Source organism: Nycticebus coucang, chromosome 10 (genome assembly GCF_027406575.1).
Source record: "Nycticebus coucang isolate mNycCou1 chromosome 10, mNycCou1.pri, whole genome shotgun sequence".
Taxonomy (NCBI): Eukaryota; Metazoa; Chordata; class Mammalia; order Primates; family Lorisidae; genus Nycticebus; species Nycticebus coucang.
Window position 1 is genome coordinate 121,911,853 of NC_069789.1, and position 19,610 is coordinate 121,931,462.

The window sequence follows — 19,610 nt, forward strand, 5'->3', positions numbered from 1 at the left end:
CCTGAGCTCAAGCAAGTGATCTACCTGCCTCAGCCTCCCAGAGTGCTAGGATTACAGGTGTGAGCCACCCAGCCCAGCCTGAATAGCACCATTTATTGAAATGATCATTCTTCTTTCCCCTTTCACCAGTATTACCTTTGTCATAAATCAATATTCATTTCTTTTTTTTTTTTAGAGACAGAGTCTCACTTTGTCACCCTTGGTAGAGTGCCGTGGCGTCACAGCTCACAGCAACCTCCAGCTCTTGGGCTTAGGCAATTCTCTTGCCTCACCCTCCCGAGCAGCTGGGACTACAGGCGCCCGCCACAATGCCCGGCTATTTTTTTGTTGCAGTTTGGCCGGGGCCGGGTTTGAACCTGCCACCTTTGGTATATGGGACCGGCGCCCTATCTACTGAGCCACAGGCGCCACCCCCAATATTCATTTCTGTGTGTGGAGTTCCAAACGCTCCATTCTCTTGTCCATTTGTCTGTCTTTGTTCTAATACCACATTGTTTTAAATATCACAGCCTTAAATTAAGTGTTAATATTTGACAGGGTAAATCCTCTAACTTTGATACTCTTCTTTAGGATTGCTTTACCTCTTCTTGACCCTTTGCATTTCTATACACATTTAAATATCATACTTCAATTTTTAAAAATTTACTACAATGAGGGGCTGGACATCATGGTTTATGCCTGTAATCCCAACACTTGGGGAGACCATGGCGTGGGTGGGGGCAGATCACTTGAGGCAAGGAGTTCAAGATCAGCCTAGGCAACATAATGAGACTCTGTCTCTACAACAAATAGAAAAATTAGCTGGGCATAGTGGCACACACCGGTAATTATAGATACTTGGGCGGCTGAGATAGGAGGATCGCTTGAGCCCAGGGGCTCCAGGCTACAGTGAGCTTTGATGAGGCTACTGTTCTCTAGCCTGAGTGAGATCCTGTATCTGAAAAAAATGTATAATAATGATAATAATAATAATAATGGGCTCAGCATCTGTAGCTCAGTGAGTAGGGCGCCAGCCACATATACCGAGGCAGGTGGGTTCAACCCCAGCCCGGGCCTGCTAAACAACAATGACAACTCCAACAAAAAAATAGCAGGGTGTTGTGGCGGGGTGCCTGTTGTCCCAGCTACTTGGGAGGCTGAGGAAAGATAATCGCGTATGCCCGAGAGTTTGAGCTTGCTGTGAGCTGTGATTTAATAGCACTCTACCAAGGGTGACATAATGAGACTCAAAAAAAAAAAAATAATAATAATAAAATAAATAATAATAAAAAATACACTGGGGTAGAGGCAGAAGCTAATACAAATCTAGGTAAGATAGAATTCAAAGAGTACAAGGGGTTAAGGAATTATCAATCTCCTTCCTTCGCTTGTCACTCATTTTTCTTAGAGTCCACCATCCTTCCAGAAATGTCTATGCATGTACAAGCACATCCCCCTCTTTCTTTCGCAAGTAGCATATTGTACACGTTGTTCTGTATCTTGTTTTTTTCCTCTTAATATATCTTGAAGACCTTGCTATTTTAGTGGTTGCCTGGGATTCTTTTATGACATTGATAATCTTTTTAACTTGTCCCAAATTAGGTTGTTTCGGTCTTTGTTCCCATGACAAGCAAGGCTGCAGTGACTGTTTGGACCTACATTTTTGCCTATAGATGCACAGCCATTTGTAGGATGAATTTGTAGAATTGGACTTAGCAATATCCTGCTGTCTGCAGTGTTAAGCTTCCAAGGAAGAGTCTCTTTGAAGAAGCCTGAAAATCCTGGATTACAGGCTTCTGAAGGATCCTTTGGTTCTGTTAGTCTGGGACTCTTAAGTGGAGTCCTAAATCATTGTCTAATCTTGAGTTCTGCTCACAGGCCCCAGTCTCTGTTGGCCCAGACTCTGATTCTGAGATCTTTTTTTTTTTTTTGTAGAGACAGAGTCTCACTGTACCGCCCGCCCTCGGGTAGAGTGCCGTGGCGTCACACGGCTCACAGCAACCTCTAACTCTTGGGCTTACGCGATTCTCTTGCCTCAGCCTCCCGAGCAGCTGGGACTACAGGCGCCCGCCACAACATCCGGCTATTTTTTTGTTGCAGTTTGGCTGGGGTGGGTTTGAACCCGCCACCCTCGGCATATGGGGCTGGCGCCCTACTCACTGAGCCACAGGCGCTGCCCTGATTCTGAGATCTTGAACCCAGTTTCCTCAGTCCTGAATTTGGAAATCAGGTTGGCATGATGGAAGGAACTAGGGCTTCAGCCTACACAGCACTGGGCTGTGGACCCCAGCTCTGCCTCACCTCCCCTTCCCACTGCTCTGCTTCAGCTGTGCGGCCTTGGGCTGGACAGTATCTCCCGGAGCCTTAGTTCCTCCTCTGTATGAGAAGAGGGCTGTGTGAAAGCTAGATACTTGTCTCTAGGATTCTCATTTCTGATTTTTCAGCTTTTTTTTTTTTTTTTTAACATAGAGTCTTACTTTGTTGCCCTGGATAGGGTGCTGTGGCCTCATAGCTTACAGCAACCTCAAACTTCTGTGCTCAAGTGATCCTTCTGCCTTAGCCTCCCTAGTAGCTGGGACTATAGGTATCTGCCACAATGCTTGGCTAGTTTTTTTTAGTTTTAGTAGAGATGAGAGCCTCACTCTTGCTCAGGCTAATCTCTAAACTCTTGAGCTGAGGCAATCCACCCACCTCAGCCTCCCAGAGTGCTAGGATTACAGGTGTGAGCCTCTGTGTCCAGCCCTGATTTTCTAGCTTTGATTCTTCACCTCGTTGCCCTATCTCTGTCTGGCTGCTCCCATGTGTGCTGTCTGGTTTTGTTCCCTTGGATTCAGTCTAGCCCAGGGCATAAGAGCCAAGCTATAGAGTCAGACCAACTTGTCCTTCTTGGGCACTTACTACTTCGTGAACCTCAGCATCCTCATCCCCAAAACAGAGATAATAATACCAACTTCCCACGCTGACAGAAGAGCTGTCACACAGCAAGCCCACAAGAAATGTTGGCTGCTGCTGCTATTATTAGTATTATTTCACATTCTTGTTTCCATTCCCACAGTTTTGGATTTGGAAAGGCAGCTTAGGAGAGAGAAACACTGACTTCCCCCTATCCCACTGCCCCATGGCCATGAGGTTCCATGCAGTCTTGGAGTTTAGTACCTTGCACAAGACCTGACCCCATGGAAGGAGATTCTATCATTGTGTTGCAGACCACACCAGAACCCAGAGATGGAGAACAGTAATGATTTATTATTTCTCCCAGTTCTAAGGTCTGATGGAACAATTCTTTGGCTGGTCTCGCCTGGGTGCACTGTGGCCACATTCAGCTGGTAGCCAGACCATGCTGGAAGGTCCAGAATAGCCATTGTTGCTGGCTTTTGGCTGACACACCTCAGTCCACTCATCCTCCAGCAGGCTGGGCTGGCTTCCTTCCATGGTGGTCTCAAGAGGCTGCTCTGAAGGCCAAAGCTCTGGAATTCACACAGAGTTACTTCCACCACATCCTGTTTGCCAGAACAAGTCACAAGGCCAGCTCAGACCTAAGGAGTCTGAACTTAAGGATTATGGACTCCACTCCACCTGCTTATGGGAGAACAGCATAATATTATGGCCACATCTACCATAGAGCTCAGTAATTATGTATTGAATGAATGAATGAGAAGTGGTAGGGGTCACTTGACCTCCATGAGCCTTGGTGTCCACATGTGCAAAATGAGTCTAATAATGCTCATTTTAGTGTGAGACCAGTGTGAGGAATTGAAGTGGTCAGTATACAGAAACCAAGTCCCTTGGGCGGCACCTGTGGTTCAAAGGAGTAGGGCACCAGCCCCATATACTGGAGGTGGTGGGTTCAAACCCAGCCCTGGCCAAAAAAAAAAAAAAAAGAAACCAAGTCCCTCCTGGCTTTTTCTTAAACCTAAGTCTTTTCATTTGTTAGCTCAAATTGATACTGCCCAAACAACCATTTAGACAATATCTTTTTTTTTTTTAGACAGAGTCTTACTCTATTACCATGGGTAGAGTGCCATGGCATCATTATTCAGAACAATCTCAAACTCTTGGGCTCAAGCAATCCTCTTGCCTCAGCTTCCTGAGTAGCTGGGACTACAGGTGCCTGCCACATCGCCCAGCTAGATTTTTCATTTTTAGTAGAGACAGGTTCTCTTGCTCAGGCTGGTCTCGAATTCCTACGCTTAGGCAATTTACTCGCCTCGGCCTCTCAGAGTGCTGGGATTACAGGCACAAGCCACTATGCCTGGCCCATTTAGAAAGTATCTATGTCAATAGCCAGGCATTGTGGCGACCACCTGTAGTCCCAGCTACTCGGGAGGCTGAGGCAAGAGAATCGCTTAAGCCCAAGAGTTTGAAGTTGCTGTTAGTTGTGATGCCACAGCACTCTACCAAGGGTGACAGAATCTCACTTAAAAAAAAAAAAAAGAAAGGGCGGCACCTGTGGCTCAGTGAGCAGGGCACCGGCTCCATATGCTGAGGGTGGCGGGTTCAAACCCAGCCCCGGCCAAACTGCAACAACAAAAAAAATAGCCGGGCGTTGTGGCGGGCGCCTGTAGTCCCAGCTACTCGGGAGGCTGAGGCAAGAGAATCGCCTGAGCCCAGGAGCTGGAGGTTGCTGTGAGCTGTGTGATGCCACGGCACTCTACCAAGGGCAATAAAGTGAAACTCTGTCTCTACAAAAAAAAAGAAAGTATCTATGTCAAGATAAATTTCCCATTTTTCATTGTTGTCATCTTATGCCTCACCTTGCTAGCACTTGGGCCATTCTCTGTTTTTGCTTTGCTTTAGCACAGTAAAAAGTAATAAAGTTTGCATGAAGCACCCTGAGAAATATGCATCAGTGTAGCAAACCGACTGTAGGCCAGAGATTGCAAACTAGTAGATGTGTGTGTTTGACCTGCAGAGCATTAAAAAAAAATGGTATTAAAATTTTAATTGGTTGCTAACATTTATAATCAGGAAATTTTACAAAACAATCCAGGTTTCCAAATGCTCTTGAAAGTGCACCATCTGGTATCTCAGGCCTGCTTCCCTCATGGTGGCATTGGGCTAGAGCTAAATCCTGGTGGGGGGAGTGCTCTCTCTGACCCATTGGTGGCTCATGAAGTTGGTTTAGTGAGTTATTACTGGTCATGTGAAAAATGGAAGAATAGAAGAATAGAAATATCAGTGTACTGCTCATACTCAGGGCAAAGACTGTACTGTGGAATTAAATCTAGTTACATGTGTCTATGTGTGCAAGTGACTTGGGTTACAAAGTAAAATATATCTCTTATTGTGGGTCATAATAAAAAATTCAAAAGCCCCTGCCCCAGTTTGGCACAAGTTCCATCCAGTCTGATTCTCTCTGAAGTTACTTTTTCCCTTGTTGGCCCTTGAGCTTGAGATCAATGAACTTCAGGTCGTCTAGTGGAGATCAAAATGACTCCCTTGGGGGCGGCACCTGTGGCTCAGTGAGTAGGGTGCTGGCCCCATATGCCGAGGGTGGCGGGTTCAAACCCAGCCCCGGCCAAACTGCAACAACAACAAAAAAATAGCTGGGCGTTGTAGCGGGCACCTGTAGTCCCAGCTGCTCGGGAGGCCGAGGCAAGAGAATCGCGTAAGCCCAAGAGTTAGAGGTTGCTGTGAGCCGTGTGACGCCACGGCACTCTACCGAGGGCGGTACAGTGAGACTCTGTCTCTGCAAAAAAAAAAACAAAAAACAAAATGACTCCCTTGGACCAGGTGTGGTGGCTTGCGCCTGCAATCCCAGCATCCAGGAGGTGGAGGCAGCTGGATTGCTTGAGCTCAGGAGTTTGAAACCAGCCTGAGCAAGAGTGAGACCCCATCTCTAAAAATAGCTGAGCATTGTGGTGGGTACCTGTAGTTCCAGCTACTTGGGAGGCTGAGGCAAGAGTATTGTTTGAGCCCACCACAGCACTCTACTCAGGGCAACAGAGTGATTCTGTCGCAAAAAACCAACAAAAAATGACACCCTGCAATCTGCCATGGCTGGCAGTATCCCTGTGCTTCTGTTCCCCACTCTGAGCATTTGTAACTGGGGAGGGTGCACTGTGAATCCATTATCCCCACTCTTTTCCAGCAGATTCCTACTCTATCTGCCTGGGCTCCAGGATCCCCGGCGTGGTCCCCAGATGCCTAATCTCTGACCTCTGCTCTCTTCTGCCCACCCAGGAGAACCCATATGTCATGCGCCGGCCCAACTTCCAGGCCCTGTCCGGGAATGAGCGCTTTGAAGGCTTCTGTGTGGACATGCTGCGAGAGCTGGCTGAGCTGCTGCGCTTCCGCTACCGCCTGCGCTTGGTGGAGGACGGGCTGTATGGGGCCCCTGAACCCAATGGCTCCTGGACAGGCATGGTTGGCGAGCTCATCAACCGGGTATGGTCAGGTTGGGGCTGGGGAAAGGGACCACGGGCTGGGTATATGAGGGAGGGTGGGTGGACAGGCAGCCCTTTGAGCCTTAGAACCAGACTGGCACGTTGCAAAAGAAGGAAGAGTCATCAATGGCTTCTTGCACCACTCTCACTGATGATTCATTGTGCCTGTCAAATGTCGCCACCTGTCAAATGCCCCCTTCAGGCCACCTTGGCTTAGTCGGTGCTCAAAGATGTGTTGAGCAAATGAGAGATATGGAGTGGGAATCACGCCAACATGAGGTGGTTGAAGGAGGCTTTCTGCAGGAGATAGGCTGAGAACAGGGCTGCAGCTCATCTGTACTCTGTGCCCAGCACATGTAGGGAGGGCTTGGCACACTGCAGGCATCCAGGGCTGCCCGCTGAACACACATTCGCTCACTGATGGGACATAGCTGTGGGCATAGTGCACCTGGACCTAGCCTCCAAGAGTTTAGAGTACCTTTAGGATGCAGAAAACCAAATGGCCTGGCTGTGATGAAGGAAACGAAGAGGGGGTCCAGAGCAGGCATCTGACCCAGCCAGGGAATCTAGAGGGCTTCCCAGAAGAGGTGACACCCAAATTGATTCCCAAAGGGCATGGCAGAGTCAGCAGGTGAAATGAGTGTGGAAGGAGAGGAGTGTATTTGGAGTGGAGGAGACAGCATTTATTTGAAGGGGTATGAGAGTGGGGTACACTGGAAGAGCCAGTGTGGCCTGAGCATGGGCAGGATTGTGATGAAGATGAGGAGGGATGAGGTGACAGGCCAGGGTGCAGTAGAAGAAAAATTTTGGAGATAGATCAACCTGCATTTGAATCCTTGGGTGAGTCATTTCTCTTCTCTGAACTTCAGTCCCCCTCTCCCTGCGAGGGGAATAGTAGTATGTTACAGGTCCACAGGAAACAAGGACAAGTACCTCACACATTGTTGGGCAGAGTGGGGACCAGTATGTAGTTCCTCTTTTTATTCCTGGTGGGATAAACTGTGTTGGACAATGTCCAGAGGCAGGACTGTGTTCTGGGAGAGAAATAGACTCCTGCTGGGGTCACGCCCAGAGCTGTGTGTAGAACAGGGATGGTCAGGTAGCCTTGACATTAGACATGACAGACCACATCAGAGATTCTCACTCTCCTGTCTTTCCCAATCTAGAATTTACTTCATCCAAGCTTCTGAATGTCACCAGAAAAGACACAGGAAGGCAATTTTGCTTGACGAAGGTCATTTATCCCTTAGGGCACTGATTTTCAAAAGTTATTTTAACAGCAGAACATTTTTTTTTTTTCCAATTGAAAGCTCCTTCAGAACCCAGGACCAAAGCAGAGCTGCTCTGGTGGAGGAGAGGTGGGGTACCTCCCACCCCTGCCCAGGCAGGCCCTGAGGCACAGTCCCATCAAGCCACCTGAGAGTTTGAAAGCTGCTGTCCCTGGTGGGTTTTAAGGTCAGGGTAGGTTTTAAGGCCTGAAACCCAAAGAGGCACCTGATGAGATAGGAGGTGAGGAGTCCCAGGGCTGGAGACCTGACACCCCTAACCTGGCAGGCTTCCCTGTGACCTGTGTCCGCAGCCTGGTCCTCAGTCACATGGGCTCAGAAATTTTCTTTCACCAGGGCCCCCAGAAAAAAGCAGGCTCCAGGGAGTATCCCTGTGCAGCTGAAGTGACTGTAAACTGGATGCCAGTTTACACATCCACAAAGAAGTGGGACATCTAGACCAGTCCTTATTCACAGTTGCCTGGCTGTGGGTGAGAGTCAACTTTACTGCCTCAGGGCCTGCTCATTGCAGGGTGGGGGTGCAAGAGGATTTTGTACCTGCAGTAAGTGAAGCTGGAGCTCCTGTGACTGTAGTCCTAAGACTTGTTTGAATCTTAGCTAGCTGCATGCACTAGCTATGTGACATCGGGCAAGCTACTTAACCTCCCTGTAAGTTGTGGTTTCTCGAACCATAACAGTTGTTTAGTACAGAGGGTTATCATGAGCATGAAATGAAGAACTCAGAATGGGGCCTGATGCATAGTGGGTGCTATGTGCACGTGTCCTATTTTTATTATTTTTTCTTTTTTTTGAGATAGAGTCTTACTCTGTTGTCCTGGGTAGAGTGCTGTGGTGTCGTCATAGCTCACAGCAACCTCAGACTCCTGGGCTCAAGTGATCCTCTTACTTCAGCTTCCCAAGTAGCTGGGCCTACAGGTACCTGTCATGACACCCAGCTAGCTGGTTTTTCTATTTTTAGTAGAGATGGGGTCTTGCTCTTGCTCAAGCTACTCTCAACTCCTGAGCTCAAGTGATCCTCCTACCTCGGCCTCCCAGTGTGCTAGGATGACAGGTGTGAGCTACTGTACCCGGCCCGTTCTTTTTTGTTATTGTTATTGCTATTATTCATGTCAGCATGGCCAGCACATACATCCATTCATGTGTTTATCCCTTCTCCATCCAGCCAGTATGTATTGAGTACCTACTGAGTGTCAGGCTCTCTGCTATACCTTGTGGATACAGTGGCAAACAAGCCAGACAATGCTCTTACTCAACGGGTTAAGGAGTGTGGACTTCAGCAGGAGGCCCTTGGGATGCTCTTGAAAGGTCTTGAGCTGGCTCAAGTGAGCTGGGCCAGTGTGGAGTGGGGGTGTGTGTGGCAGAAGCAGCCAGAGACAGGTGGGGAGCTACGGGGCCAGGGAAGAGCACTCTGACCAGGGAGGGGCTGGAGAAAGGCCACAAGCATCCCTCCCATGTCTGGCTTAGGCAGCTGGGCGATGGTGATGACATTTCAGAGAGAACACTGGAGGAGGAGACGTCTGGAGCTCAGGATGGGTGGGGCTCGGCCTTGCAGGCCTGATGCAGACAGGCACTCCCCACCTCCATAGCCACCATCTGCTGACTTCACACCACATGCCAGGAACTTTTGAAGTGTTAACTTAATTTTTCTAACAATCCTTCATGGCCTGGGGATCATTGCCCAATGCCAGTTCTAGACCATAGTGGTCAAGGGACTTGTCACCCATCCCATAGAGCTGCAGCCCGTTGTGTACGCCCAAAGGCCTGTACCCCTTCCAGGCCCCAGCAGATACTAGGGAGGCCTAGGGGACATTGACAGAGCACCATGCTCCACCAGATCCTTGCCCAGGCTTTCTGACTTGTCAAAGCCACCCGGTGAGGGAAGGACTTGCATTAGCACAGAGTGAGGCACCAGTGTGTTATGTTCAGGCCAAACAGCTAGTGATGGGGAGGGGCGAGGTGGACACCTGACCAGGCTAGCCCAAAGCTTGTGAGTGACTTCCAGATAGAAGACAGCCTGTGTGTGTGTGGGGGGGGGGGGGTGCCAGCATTCCCCTCAGTCACCTCCAGCTAGGAACAGGGCTCCTTGGCTAGTCTCAAATTATGATCCATTTATTCTATCCATTGGCCACTACTGGTGTTGGTGTTGTCCTCCCTGCCATCACTGCCATGGTGTGAATTCAGGCCCCAGCTCTCTTGTCTGCCTCCTTACTGGCCTCCCCGCCTTGGGTCTCTCTGCCCCCCACTTTGTTCTCCAGTAGGATCTTTCTACAATACAAGTCTGATCTCTCTCATATGCTGTAGCTGCGGCCCCCCAGGGCCCTCAGGATAAAGTCTGTGACTTCAGGCCTGGCCCTCAAAGGCAGAGCAGGTGTCATAGGTCAGTGTCCTAGTAAGCAGACTCTGAGATGGAGATTTACAGGCAGGAGGTATGGAAGGCGTTTGGCTGCAGTGCAATCATGACTGGGCCTCTGCTATTCCAAAGGCAGCTCTGGAGATGGGTGGCCATCAAAGTCATCTTCCCCAAGGGAAGGGGACCAGGACTTTTTCTGATCCACCCACATGACTGGACATGGGATGCCCTCTGGGAGAGTCAGGACTAGGGGCAAGGAGGCTGTCTTGTACCAATGGAGCTGAGAGCCACCAGCCACTGATACCCTGGGCAACTGAGGCAACAAGTGCCCCGATCCCAAGGGTAGTTCTGGGTGCCCCCCACAGTGTCCACTCAGATTCCCTGCTTTCCTACTTGATCTATGGCAGGTCTCTTATCTCTTGAACTCCAGTTTCCCCTCCTAAAATGGGCTGATACTACCTCCCTGACAGAGTTTTGGGGAGAAAGCATTTGCAAAGAGCCTGGTACCTGCCTGATACATACAGGAGTGTGTTTAGAAGCATGGGCTTTAGATCCGCTGTTCTGGGTACAAATTTGGACTTGCACCATACTGGCTATGTGACTTGCAAGCAGGTGGCTACCCCCTCTGAGTCTCAGTGTCCCCTAATAAGGTGAGCAGTGACTTCTAATTTTGGAGCTATCACAAGGGACAGATAGATCACAGGACAGAGTGCTGTCATGACCACAATAATGCCTGCCTCACCTGTGACATCCTCATCTTGGGGGTGGGAACCTTGTCTCCTTAGCTCTGGGTCCCTGGCATGGCCTGATAAATTAGTACAAAATAGGCGATTGACTGCTTCTGTCAAAGCGTCTTTAGAAATGCTCCCCCCCAGTCTTCTCCATCTAATGGAAGATACATACACACACACACAAACATACAAACTTATGCATACACCACACCCCCCACACACACACAGAGCACAGTTTTGTTTTGCCTTGCCTTGCCTTCTCTTCCTTTCCCTTCCCTATTTTTTTTTTTTTTTTGAGACAGAGCCTCAAGCTGTCGCCCTGGGTAGAGCGCTACGGCATCACAGCTCACAGCAACCTCAAACTCCTGGGCTCAAGTGATTCTCCTGCTCAGCCTCCCAAGTAGTTGGGATGATAGGTGCCCATCACAACGCCTGGCTATTTTTTGGTTGCAGCCGTCATTGTTATTTGGTGGGCCCGGGCTGGATTCAAGCCCGCCAACTCAGGTGTATATGGCTGGCACTGAGCCCCTTTTCTTTTTTTAAAAACAGATTCTCACTCTGTGGTCCTAGGTAAAGTGCCATGGAGTCATAGCTCACAGCAACCTCAAATTCCTGGGCTCAGGCAATCCTCTTTCCACAGACATGTGCTATAGATAGTTTTTCTATTTTTAGTAGAGATGGGGTCTCACTCTTGCTCAGGCTGGTCTTCAACTGCTGAGCTCAAGCAGTTCACTGCCTCAGCCTCCCAGAGTGCTGAGATTACAGGCGTGAACCATCATGCCCGGCCAGCATAGTTTTCTTTAGCCAAACACACGGTACTAAATTTTGATTTTCTTTTTTTTGTAGAGACAGAGTCTCACTGTACCGCCCTCGGGTAGAGTGCCGTGGCGTCACACGGCTCACAGCAACCTCTAACTCTTGGGCTTAAGCGATTCTCTTGCCTCAGCCTCCCAAGCTGGGACTACAGGCGCCCGCCACAACGCCCGGCTATTTTTTTGTTGCAGTTTGGCCGGGGCTGGGTTTGAACCCGCCACCCTCGGCATATGGGGCCGGCGCCCTACTCACTGAGCCACAGGCGCCGCCCTAAATTTTGATTTTCTTGTTTTCCTTTCCTGTCCGACCTTGTCTCCTGGGGTTGCAGCAAATCACCTAGATTGGTGTTTTCAAATAGCATGTAATGTTTATCTTCCAATTCTAAAATTTCTACTTATTGTACAGAGAAGAAAGATATTATTACAAGATACCTCTGTTTTATGTTTTAAAAAATTTTTGTGTATGGAATTTTAAATTCTAATTTTTTTTTCTTTTGAGACAGTGTCTCACTTTGTCATCCTCAGTGGAGTGCCATAGCATCACAGCTCACAGCAACCTCCAACGCTTGGGGGCTCAAGTGATTCGCTTACCTCAGCCTCCCGAGTAGCTGGGACTACATGCATCTACCACACCACCTAGCTATTTTTATTTATTTATTTATTTTTAGAGGCAGAGTCTTAGTTTGTCACCCTCGGTAGAGTGCTATGGTGTCATAGCTCACAATAACCTCCAACTCCTGGGCTTAGGTGATTCTCTTACCTCAGCTTCCCAAGTAGCTGGGACTATACGTGCCCACCACAACACCCGGCTATTTTTTGTTGCAGTTTGGCTGGGTACGGGTTTGAACCCGCCACCCTCGGTATATGGACCGGCACCCTACCCACTGAGCCATAGGTGCCGCCCCCACCACCCGGCTATTTTTAGAGATGGGGTTTTGCTCTTGCTCAGGCTGGTCTTGAACTCCTGAGCTTAAGCAATCCACCGCCTTGGCCTCCCAGAGTGCTAGGATTACAGGCGTGAACCACTGTTCCCAGTCCTAAATTCTAATTTCTCAAATTTTATGTTATATTGTATTTCAGGTTATAAAACATTATTTGTACTAAGTATATTATCTCATTTTGCACAAAAATAGTACATATAGACAGAAGGTGTCAATAAAAGGTATATACATTTTAAGAAGGTAAAAAACTGCATTAACACTGTAGTAATATGTACTGATAAGAAAAGGTGCATACAAGTCATGTTTGACTTCTGCAATTACAGGAGGTGCTCAAAGTGGTTACTGTCAGTGCCCAGACACTTCTGATTATGGGAACTACTGCTAGAGCCACGTTGACCAGTATCCACTTAATATCACTGTGCATGCCATTCAGTTTCTTCCTGAAGTAACCCCGTGTACTGGGGGTTTCCTGAGGTACACCATATCCTTTAAGGTCCCCGTATTCATGCCTCCCTTGTCGTTGTACTTCCACAACATTCTTAAATTTCAAATACCTTTTCAAAATGGTCTTGTGGACAAGACAACAACCGTGCTTCTGCCATTGTCCTTGCCTGTCCTGTATGTTGCATGGTGACTCTAGTGTTCATTTGATGAACTCCATCTTTTTTTTTTTTTTTGTATGATGTTGAACTCCATCTTTTTTTCTTTTTTTTTTTTTAGGGTATTGGATGTGCATATTTTTATAGCACTTGAAATGTATTGCCAAATTATTTTCTTTTTTTTTGTTTTATTGTTGGGGATGCATTGAGGGTACAATAAGCCAGATTACACTGATTGCAATTGTTAGGTAAAGTCCCTCCTGCAATCATGTCTTGCCCCCATAAAGTGTGGCACACACCAAGGCCCCACCCCCCCTCCCTCCGTCCCTCTTTCTGCTTCCCCCCCATAACCTTAATTGTCATTAATTGTCCTCATATCAAAATTGAGTACATAGGATGAACTCCATCTTTTGAGTGGCTATCATACTACATATTGCAACCATAATTTAGTTCAACCTTAAAAAGTAATACATAGATAACATCTCTTGAAATATATGTACATTTTTTGGCACCCCTTGAATATATGCATCCAAAAATTACAAGCATTTTTGCATGCCATTAAAAATTTTCATAATTAGCCAGTCATGGTGGTGCTTGCCTGTAGTCCCAGCTACTCAGGAGGCTGAAGTAGGAGGATCACTTGAGCCCAGGAGTTTGAGGCTGCAGTGAGCTATGATCATTCCACAGCACTCCAGTCTGGGTAATAGAGCAAGACCCCCATCTCAAAAGAGAAAAAAAACAAAAGTAAATAAATAAAAAAAAAAAAAATTTCAGAAGCGATTTAAAAGCAATCCCCTTATTTTCTCTGTTTACATATGTAATGCAAACTGATAAAAAATCAAATGGTACAAAAAGTAGGAACACTGGACATGAATTCTAATCTCACACATAGGAGATAAATGGGATGAATACAGGGCAAATTTCTCCAACTCATTTTCTACAATCCATTGATACATGTATGCATTTACATTTCTTTCTTTCTTTTTTTTTAGAGACAGAGTCTCACTTTATTGCCCTTGGTAGAGTGTTGTGGTGTCACAGCTCACAGCAATGTCCAACTCCTGGGCCTAGGCAATTCTCTCGCCTCAGCCTCCCAACTAGCTGGGACTACAGGCACCCGCCACAACACCCATCTATTTTTTGTTGCAGTTTGGCCAGGGCCAGGTTTGAACCCGCCACCCTCGGTATATGGGGCCGGAGCCCCACCCACTGAGCCACAGGCACTGCCCCGCATTTAAATTTCTTAAAATTTTGTTTTATAAACAAACAAAAACAACAACAAAAAAATTTTGTTTTTACAACAAAAGTATCTTGCGGGGGCAGCGCCTGTAGCTCAAAGAGGTAGGGCGCTGGTCCCATATGCTGGAGGTGGTGGGTTCAAACACAGCCCCAGCCAAAAAACAAAAAAAAAAGTATCTTGGCTTAGTGCCCATAGCACAGTGGTTATGGCACCAGTCATATACACCAACAATGGCAGGTTTGAACCTGGCCTGGGCCAGCTGAAACAACAATGACAACTACGACAAAAAATATCCAGGTGTTGTGATGGGTGCCTGAAGCCCCAGCTACTTAGGCAAGAGAATCACTTAAGCCCAAGAATTTGAGATTGCTGTGAGCTGTGATGCCACGGCACTCTACCGAGGGTGACAAAATGAGACTATCTCAAAAAAACAAAAAATAGTATCTTGGTATACATACTGTTGTGTAATCTTTTTTTCACGGTGTCTTTCTTCCTGTGTTAGTATACATCGATCTTTCTCTTTTTAAAAAAGATACATGTCCATAGCCGGGCGTTGTGGTGGGCGCCTGTAGTCCCAGCTACTCGGGAGGCTGAGGCAAGAGAATCGCTTAAGCCCAGGAGTTGGAGGTTGCTGTGAGCTGTGTGAGGCCACGGCACTCTACCAAGGGCCATAAAGTGAGACTCTGTCTCTACAAAAAAAAAAAAAAAAAAAGATACATGTCCAGATGCAGTGGCTCACGCCTGTAATCCCATCACTCTGGGAGGCCAAGGCGGGCGGATTGCCTGAGCTCAATAGTTTGAGACCAGCCTAAGCAAGTGGGAGACACCGTCTCTTAAAATAGCTGGATGAGGTTGGGCATGGTGGCTCACACCTGTAATCCCAGCACTCTGGGAGGCCAAGGTGGGTGGATTGCCTGAGCTCACAGGTTCAAGACCAGCCTGAGCCAGAGCAAGACCTCATCTCTAAAAATAGCTGGGCATTTTGGCAGGCTCAAGAGTTTAGGGTTGCTGTCAGCTATGATGCCAGAGCACTCTACCGAGAGTAACAAAGTGAAATTGTCTCAAAAAAAAAAAATAAATAAAAACAGATACTTTTAATCATTCACTTATACTATTTACTGAGCAGCTATTTTTTTGCTTGCTCTGTTCCAGCCATTAGGGGGTAGCAGTGTGCAGAACAGACATCTAGTGGGGAAAATTGACAGCAGGTATATTAATATCATGGCAGGTGAAGGGAGCATTTCAAATAGAAATAAAGCAAAGTAAGAAAGAGGATAAAAGTGGCTTGGGGATGCTGTTTCAGACAAGGTGGTTGGGTAGCATTTCAGAAGAGACTTGAATGGGATGAAGAAGACTGCCCTGAGAAGGCCCATGACAGAGGGCTTCATGAAGGCTGAGTTTATCTGTTTTCTTTACTTCTGTATACCCAGTGTCTAGAACCCTCTGACACCCAGCAGGTGCTCATTAAAAAAATTGCTGAATGAGGGCGGCACCTGTGGCTCAGTTGGTAAGGCGCCAGCCCCATATACCGAGGGTGGCGGGTTCAAACCTGGCCCCGGCTGAACTGCAACCAAAAAATAGCTGGGCGTTGTGGCGGGCACCTGTAGTCCCAGCTACTCGGGAGGCTGAGGCAAGAGAATTGCTTAAGCCCAGGAGTTGGAGGTTTCTGTGAGCTGTGTGATGCCAAGGCACTCTACCGAGGACCATAAAGTGAGACTCTGTCTCTACAAAAAAAAAAAAAAAAATTGCTGAATGAATAGTCGGTGCAGGGGAAGAGTGTTTTCCAGGTAGAGGGGCCGTAAGTTTAAAGCTCTCAGGGAGAAAATGAACTTGCCTGATTTCCTCCAGGGAAACAGAATGTGGCTGAAGGGAGGGAGAAAGGAACAGGGAGGGGTTGACAGTGAGGTCCAAGGGCAAGGCCCAAATTGCCGGGCCTCAATAAATGCTGCTAAGAACTGTGGTTGTTATTTTTATTGTGTTGTATAGTCACTAGAAGGTTTTAAGCAGGGAATATGCTGTGATCTGGGGTTCCCCCCTCTTCTATTGAGATGAAATTCATGTAACAGAAAATTAACCATTTTAAAGTGTGTAATCCAATGGCATTTGGTACATTCACTGTATTGTGCAACCACCACCTTTATCTAGTTCCAGACATTTTTATAACTCTAAAAGAAAACTCCATACCCATCAAGCAGTCCCTGCCCATTCCCCTCCTCCCACCTATACCCTCTGAAAATCACCAATCTTTCTGTCTCCATGGATTTACCTGTTACATATCTCTCATGTAAATACAGCCATCTGACATGTGGTCTTTGTGTCTGGCTGTGTTCATTCGGCAAGATGTTTTTGAAATTCATCCATGTTATAGCATATACTGTGTTCCTTGTTATGCTAAATATTCTGTTGTATGGATAGACAACCTGAATCTAATCTTTATTATGTCGTTTTTTATTTATTTATTGTTTTTGAGACAGAATCTCACTCTGTTGCTCTGGGTAGAGTGCTGTGGCATCATCGTAGCTCACAGCAACCTCAAACTCTTGGGCTTGAGCAATCTTCTTACCTCAGCCTTCCGAGTAGCTGGGACTATAGGCACCCATCACAACACTGAGCTATTTTTAGAGACAGGGTCTTGCTCTTACTCAGGCTGGCCTTGAACTGCTATCCACTTGCCTTGGCTTCCTAGAGTGCTAGGATTACAAGAATGAGCCACTGCACCTGGCCTGAATCTAATTTTTAAATCATTTAACATGATTACTCCAGCTGCTCTCTTGAGAAATTCTGTAGTAGGACATGAGTAGGAATAGAATGGTCCCTTTAGGAGGCTGCTATGGTATGTAGACCAGAGAAGATATTGGCCTGGTCTTGTGTGGGAACTGTGTCAAGTCGATACTGGTCTGGACATAGGTAAGAGGGAGAGAGGGATCAAGGTGACTGCAGGGTTTGGCTAGGCAGCTGGGTGAATGGTGAAGCCTGTTTCCACCAAGGGGAAAATACAGGAGAAGCAGTTTGGTGGGGTTAGGAAACAAGTTCTCTCTGGACATGGATCATTTGAGATGCCTGTTTGAAATTTAAGTGGCGAGGTAAGGATTCTGTTGTGTGGTTGAAACATGAATTACTTAAAGTGTCCCCTATGGGTGGATATTTGGGTGGTTTCCAGTTTTTGCTAACATAGCCAATGTCACCGTAAACTTGGCCTGTGGATTTGCAGAGTGCTCCTAAGGGATAAATTCCAGGAATTGGAAGTGCTGGGTCAAAGGGCATGAATTTTAAATATATCTTGCCAAATGGCTGTTCCAAATCTTTCACCAATTTATGTTCCCACCAAAAGTGCACAAGAGGCCGGGCACAGTGGCTCATGCCTATAATTCTAGCACTCTGGAAGGCTGAGGCAGGTGGATTGCCTAAGCTTGGGAGTTCAAGACCAGCCTGAGCAAGAGCAATATCCATCTCTGCTAAAAATAGAAAGATGAGCTAGGCGTGGTGGTGGGTGCCTGTAGTCCTAGCTGCTCCGGAGCTGAGGCAAGAGAATCACTTGAACCCATGAGATTGAGGTTGCTGTGAGCTATGATGTGATATCACTCTACTCAGAGCGACAGAACGAGGCTCTGTATCAAATAAAAAAACCAAAGTGCACGAGAAAGTCACATTTCCCATACCCTGGCCAAAGGTGAGTATTATCAATCTTAAAAAAAAAAAAAAGAAAATCTTTGCCAATTTGAAAGGTCAAAAATCATATTTTATTATTTTAACCTAAACAGAATGTCACATGGCTGCATACTAATCCCGGTGTGATGTACTATAATTATTTAACCACTTTTTATAATTAGTTGTTTCCAGGTGTTTCTATTTGTCCTATTATAAACAACCATTAACATACAGCTTCCTGGGCAGTGCCTGTGGCTCAATGGGCAGGGCGCTGGCCCCATATACTGAGGGTGGAGGATTCGAACCTGGCCCTGGCCAAACTGCAACAAAAAATAGCCAGGCATTGTGGTGGGTGCCTGTAGTCCCAGCTACTTGGGAGGCTGAGGCAAGAGAATCGCTTAAGCTCAGAAGTTGGAGGTTGCTGTGAGCTATGACACCACAGCACTCTACCGAGGGCAACAAAGTGAGACTCTATCTCTAAAAAACAAAAAAAGCTTTCTGCACAGCAGATTTGCCTGCACCACAGCTTATTTTTTTAATATTGATTCTTAGAATAGAATGACTGAGTGAAAGAGGAAAACCCTTTTTTATGGCTTTTGCTATATTTTGTTGAATTGCTTTCCAAAAAGACTACATTAGTTGTTTTTTTGTTTTGTTTGTTTTTGAGACAGCGTCTCACTATGTCACCCTAGGTAGAGTGCCGTGACATCAATGCTCACAGCAACCTCCAACTCCTGGCTTAAGCAATTCTCTTGCCTCAGCCTCCCGAGTAGCTGGGACTACAGGCACCTGCCACAACGCCTGGCTATTTTTTGGTTGCAGTTGTCATTGTTATTTAGCAGGCTCGGGCCGGGCTCAAACCGCCAGCCTTGGTGTGTGTGGGCTGCACCCTACTCACTGAGCTATGGGCACCGAGCTGATTACTTTGTTTGTTTTGATATTGAGTCTGTTCACCCAGGCTAGAGTGCTGTGGTGTCAGCCTACCTCACAGCAACCTCAAACTCCTGGGTTTGAGTAATCTTGCCTCAGCCTCCTGAATGCCAAGGACTACAGGCTCCTACCACAATGCCCCACTAGTTTTTCTATTTTTATTATTTATTTATTTATTTTGAGACAGAGGTTCACTATGTCGCCCTCTGTGACGTCATAGCTCATAGCAACCTCAAACGCTTGGGCTTGGTGCTCTTGCCTCAGCCTCCTAAATAGCTGGGACTATAGGTGCCTGCTATTTTTGTTGTTGTTGTTTAGCAGGCGTGGGCCGGGTTCGAACCCACGAACCCCAATGTATGTGGCCGGCACCCTAACCACTGAGTTACGGACATGGAGCCGAGTTTTTCTGTTTTTACTAGAGACTGGGTCTTGCTCTTGCTCAGGTTGGTTTCAAACTCCTGCCTTCAAGCAGTCCTCCTGCCTCAGTCTCCAAAAATGCTAGAATCATAGGCATAAGCCACTGCGCCTAGACTACAGCAGTTTCTATATAGGCTCCTTTTCAGCATTGAGTGTTTATTTTATTTTATTTTATTTTTAATTTTTATTTATTTATTTTTTATGGAGACAGAGTCTCACTTTATCACCCTTGGTAGAGTGCTGTAGTATCACAGCTCACAGCAACCTCCAACTCCTGGGCTTAGGTGATTC

At 46.9% G+C, this 19,610-nt stretch overlaps 1 protein-coding gene across 3 annotated transcripts in view; it reads left to right on the forward strand.

Moving 5' to 3' along the window:
• The window catches only part of GRIK5 (glutamate ionotropic receptor kainate type subunit 5), a 76,279-nt gene that overhangs the window by 22,146 nt on the left and 34,523 nt on the right, over positions 1-19,610 (forward strand). For all 3 annotated transcript variants that reach the window (XM_053604866.1, XM_053604865.1, XM_053604864.1), the window contains one exon: positions 6,163-6,366. In XM_053604866.1, the coding sequence (XP_053460841.1) occupies positions 6,163-6,366 (204 nt within the window). The remainder of the gene's footprint in view (positions 1-6,162; positions 6,367-19,610) is intronic.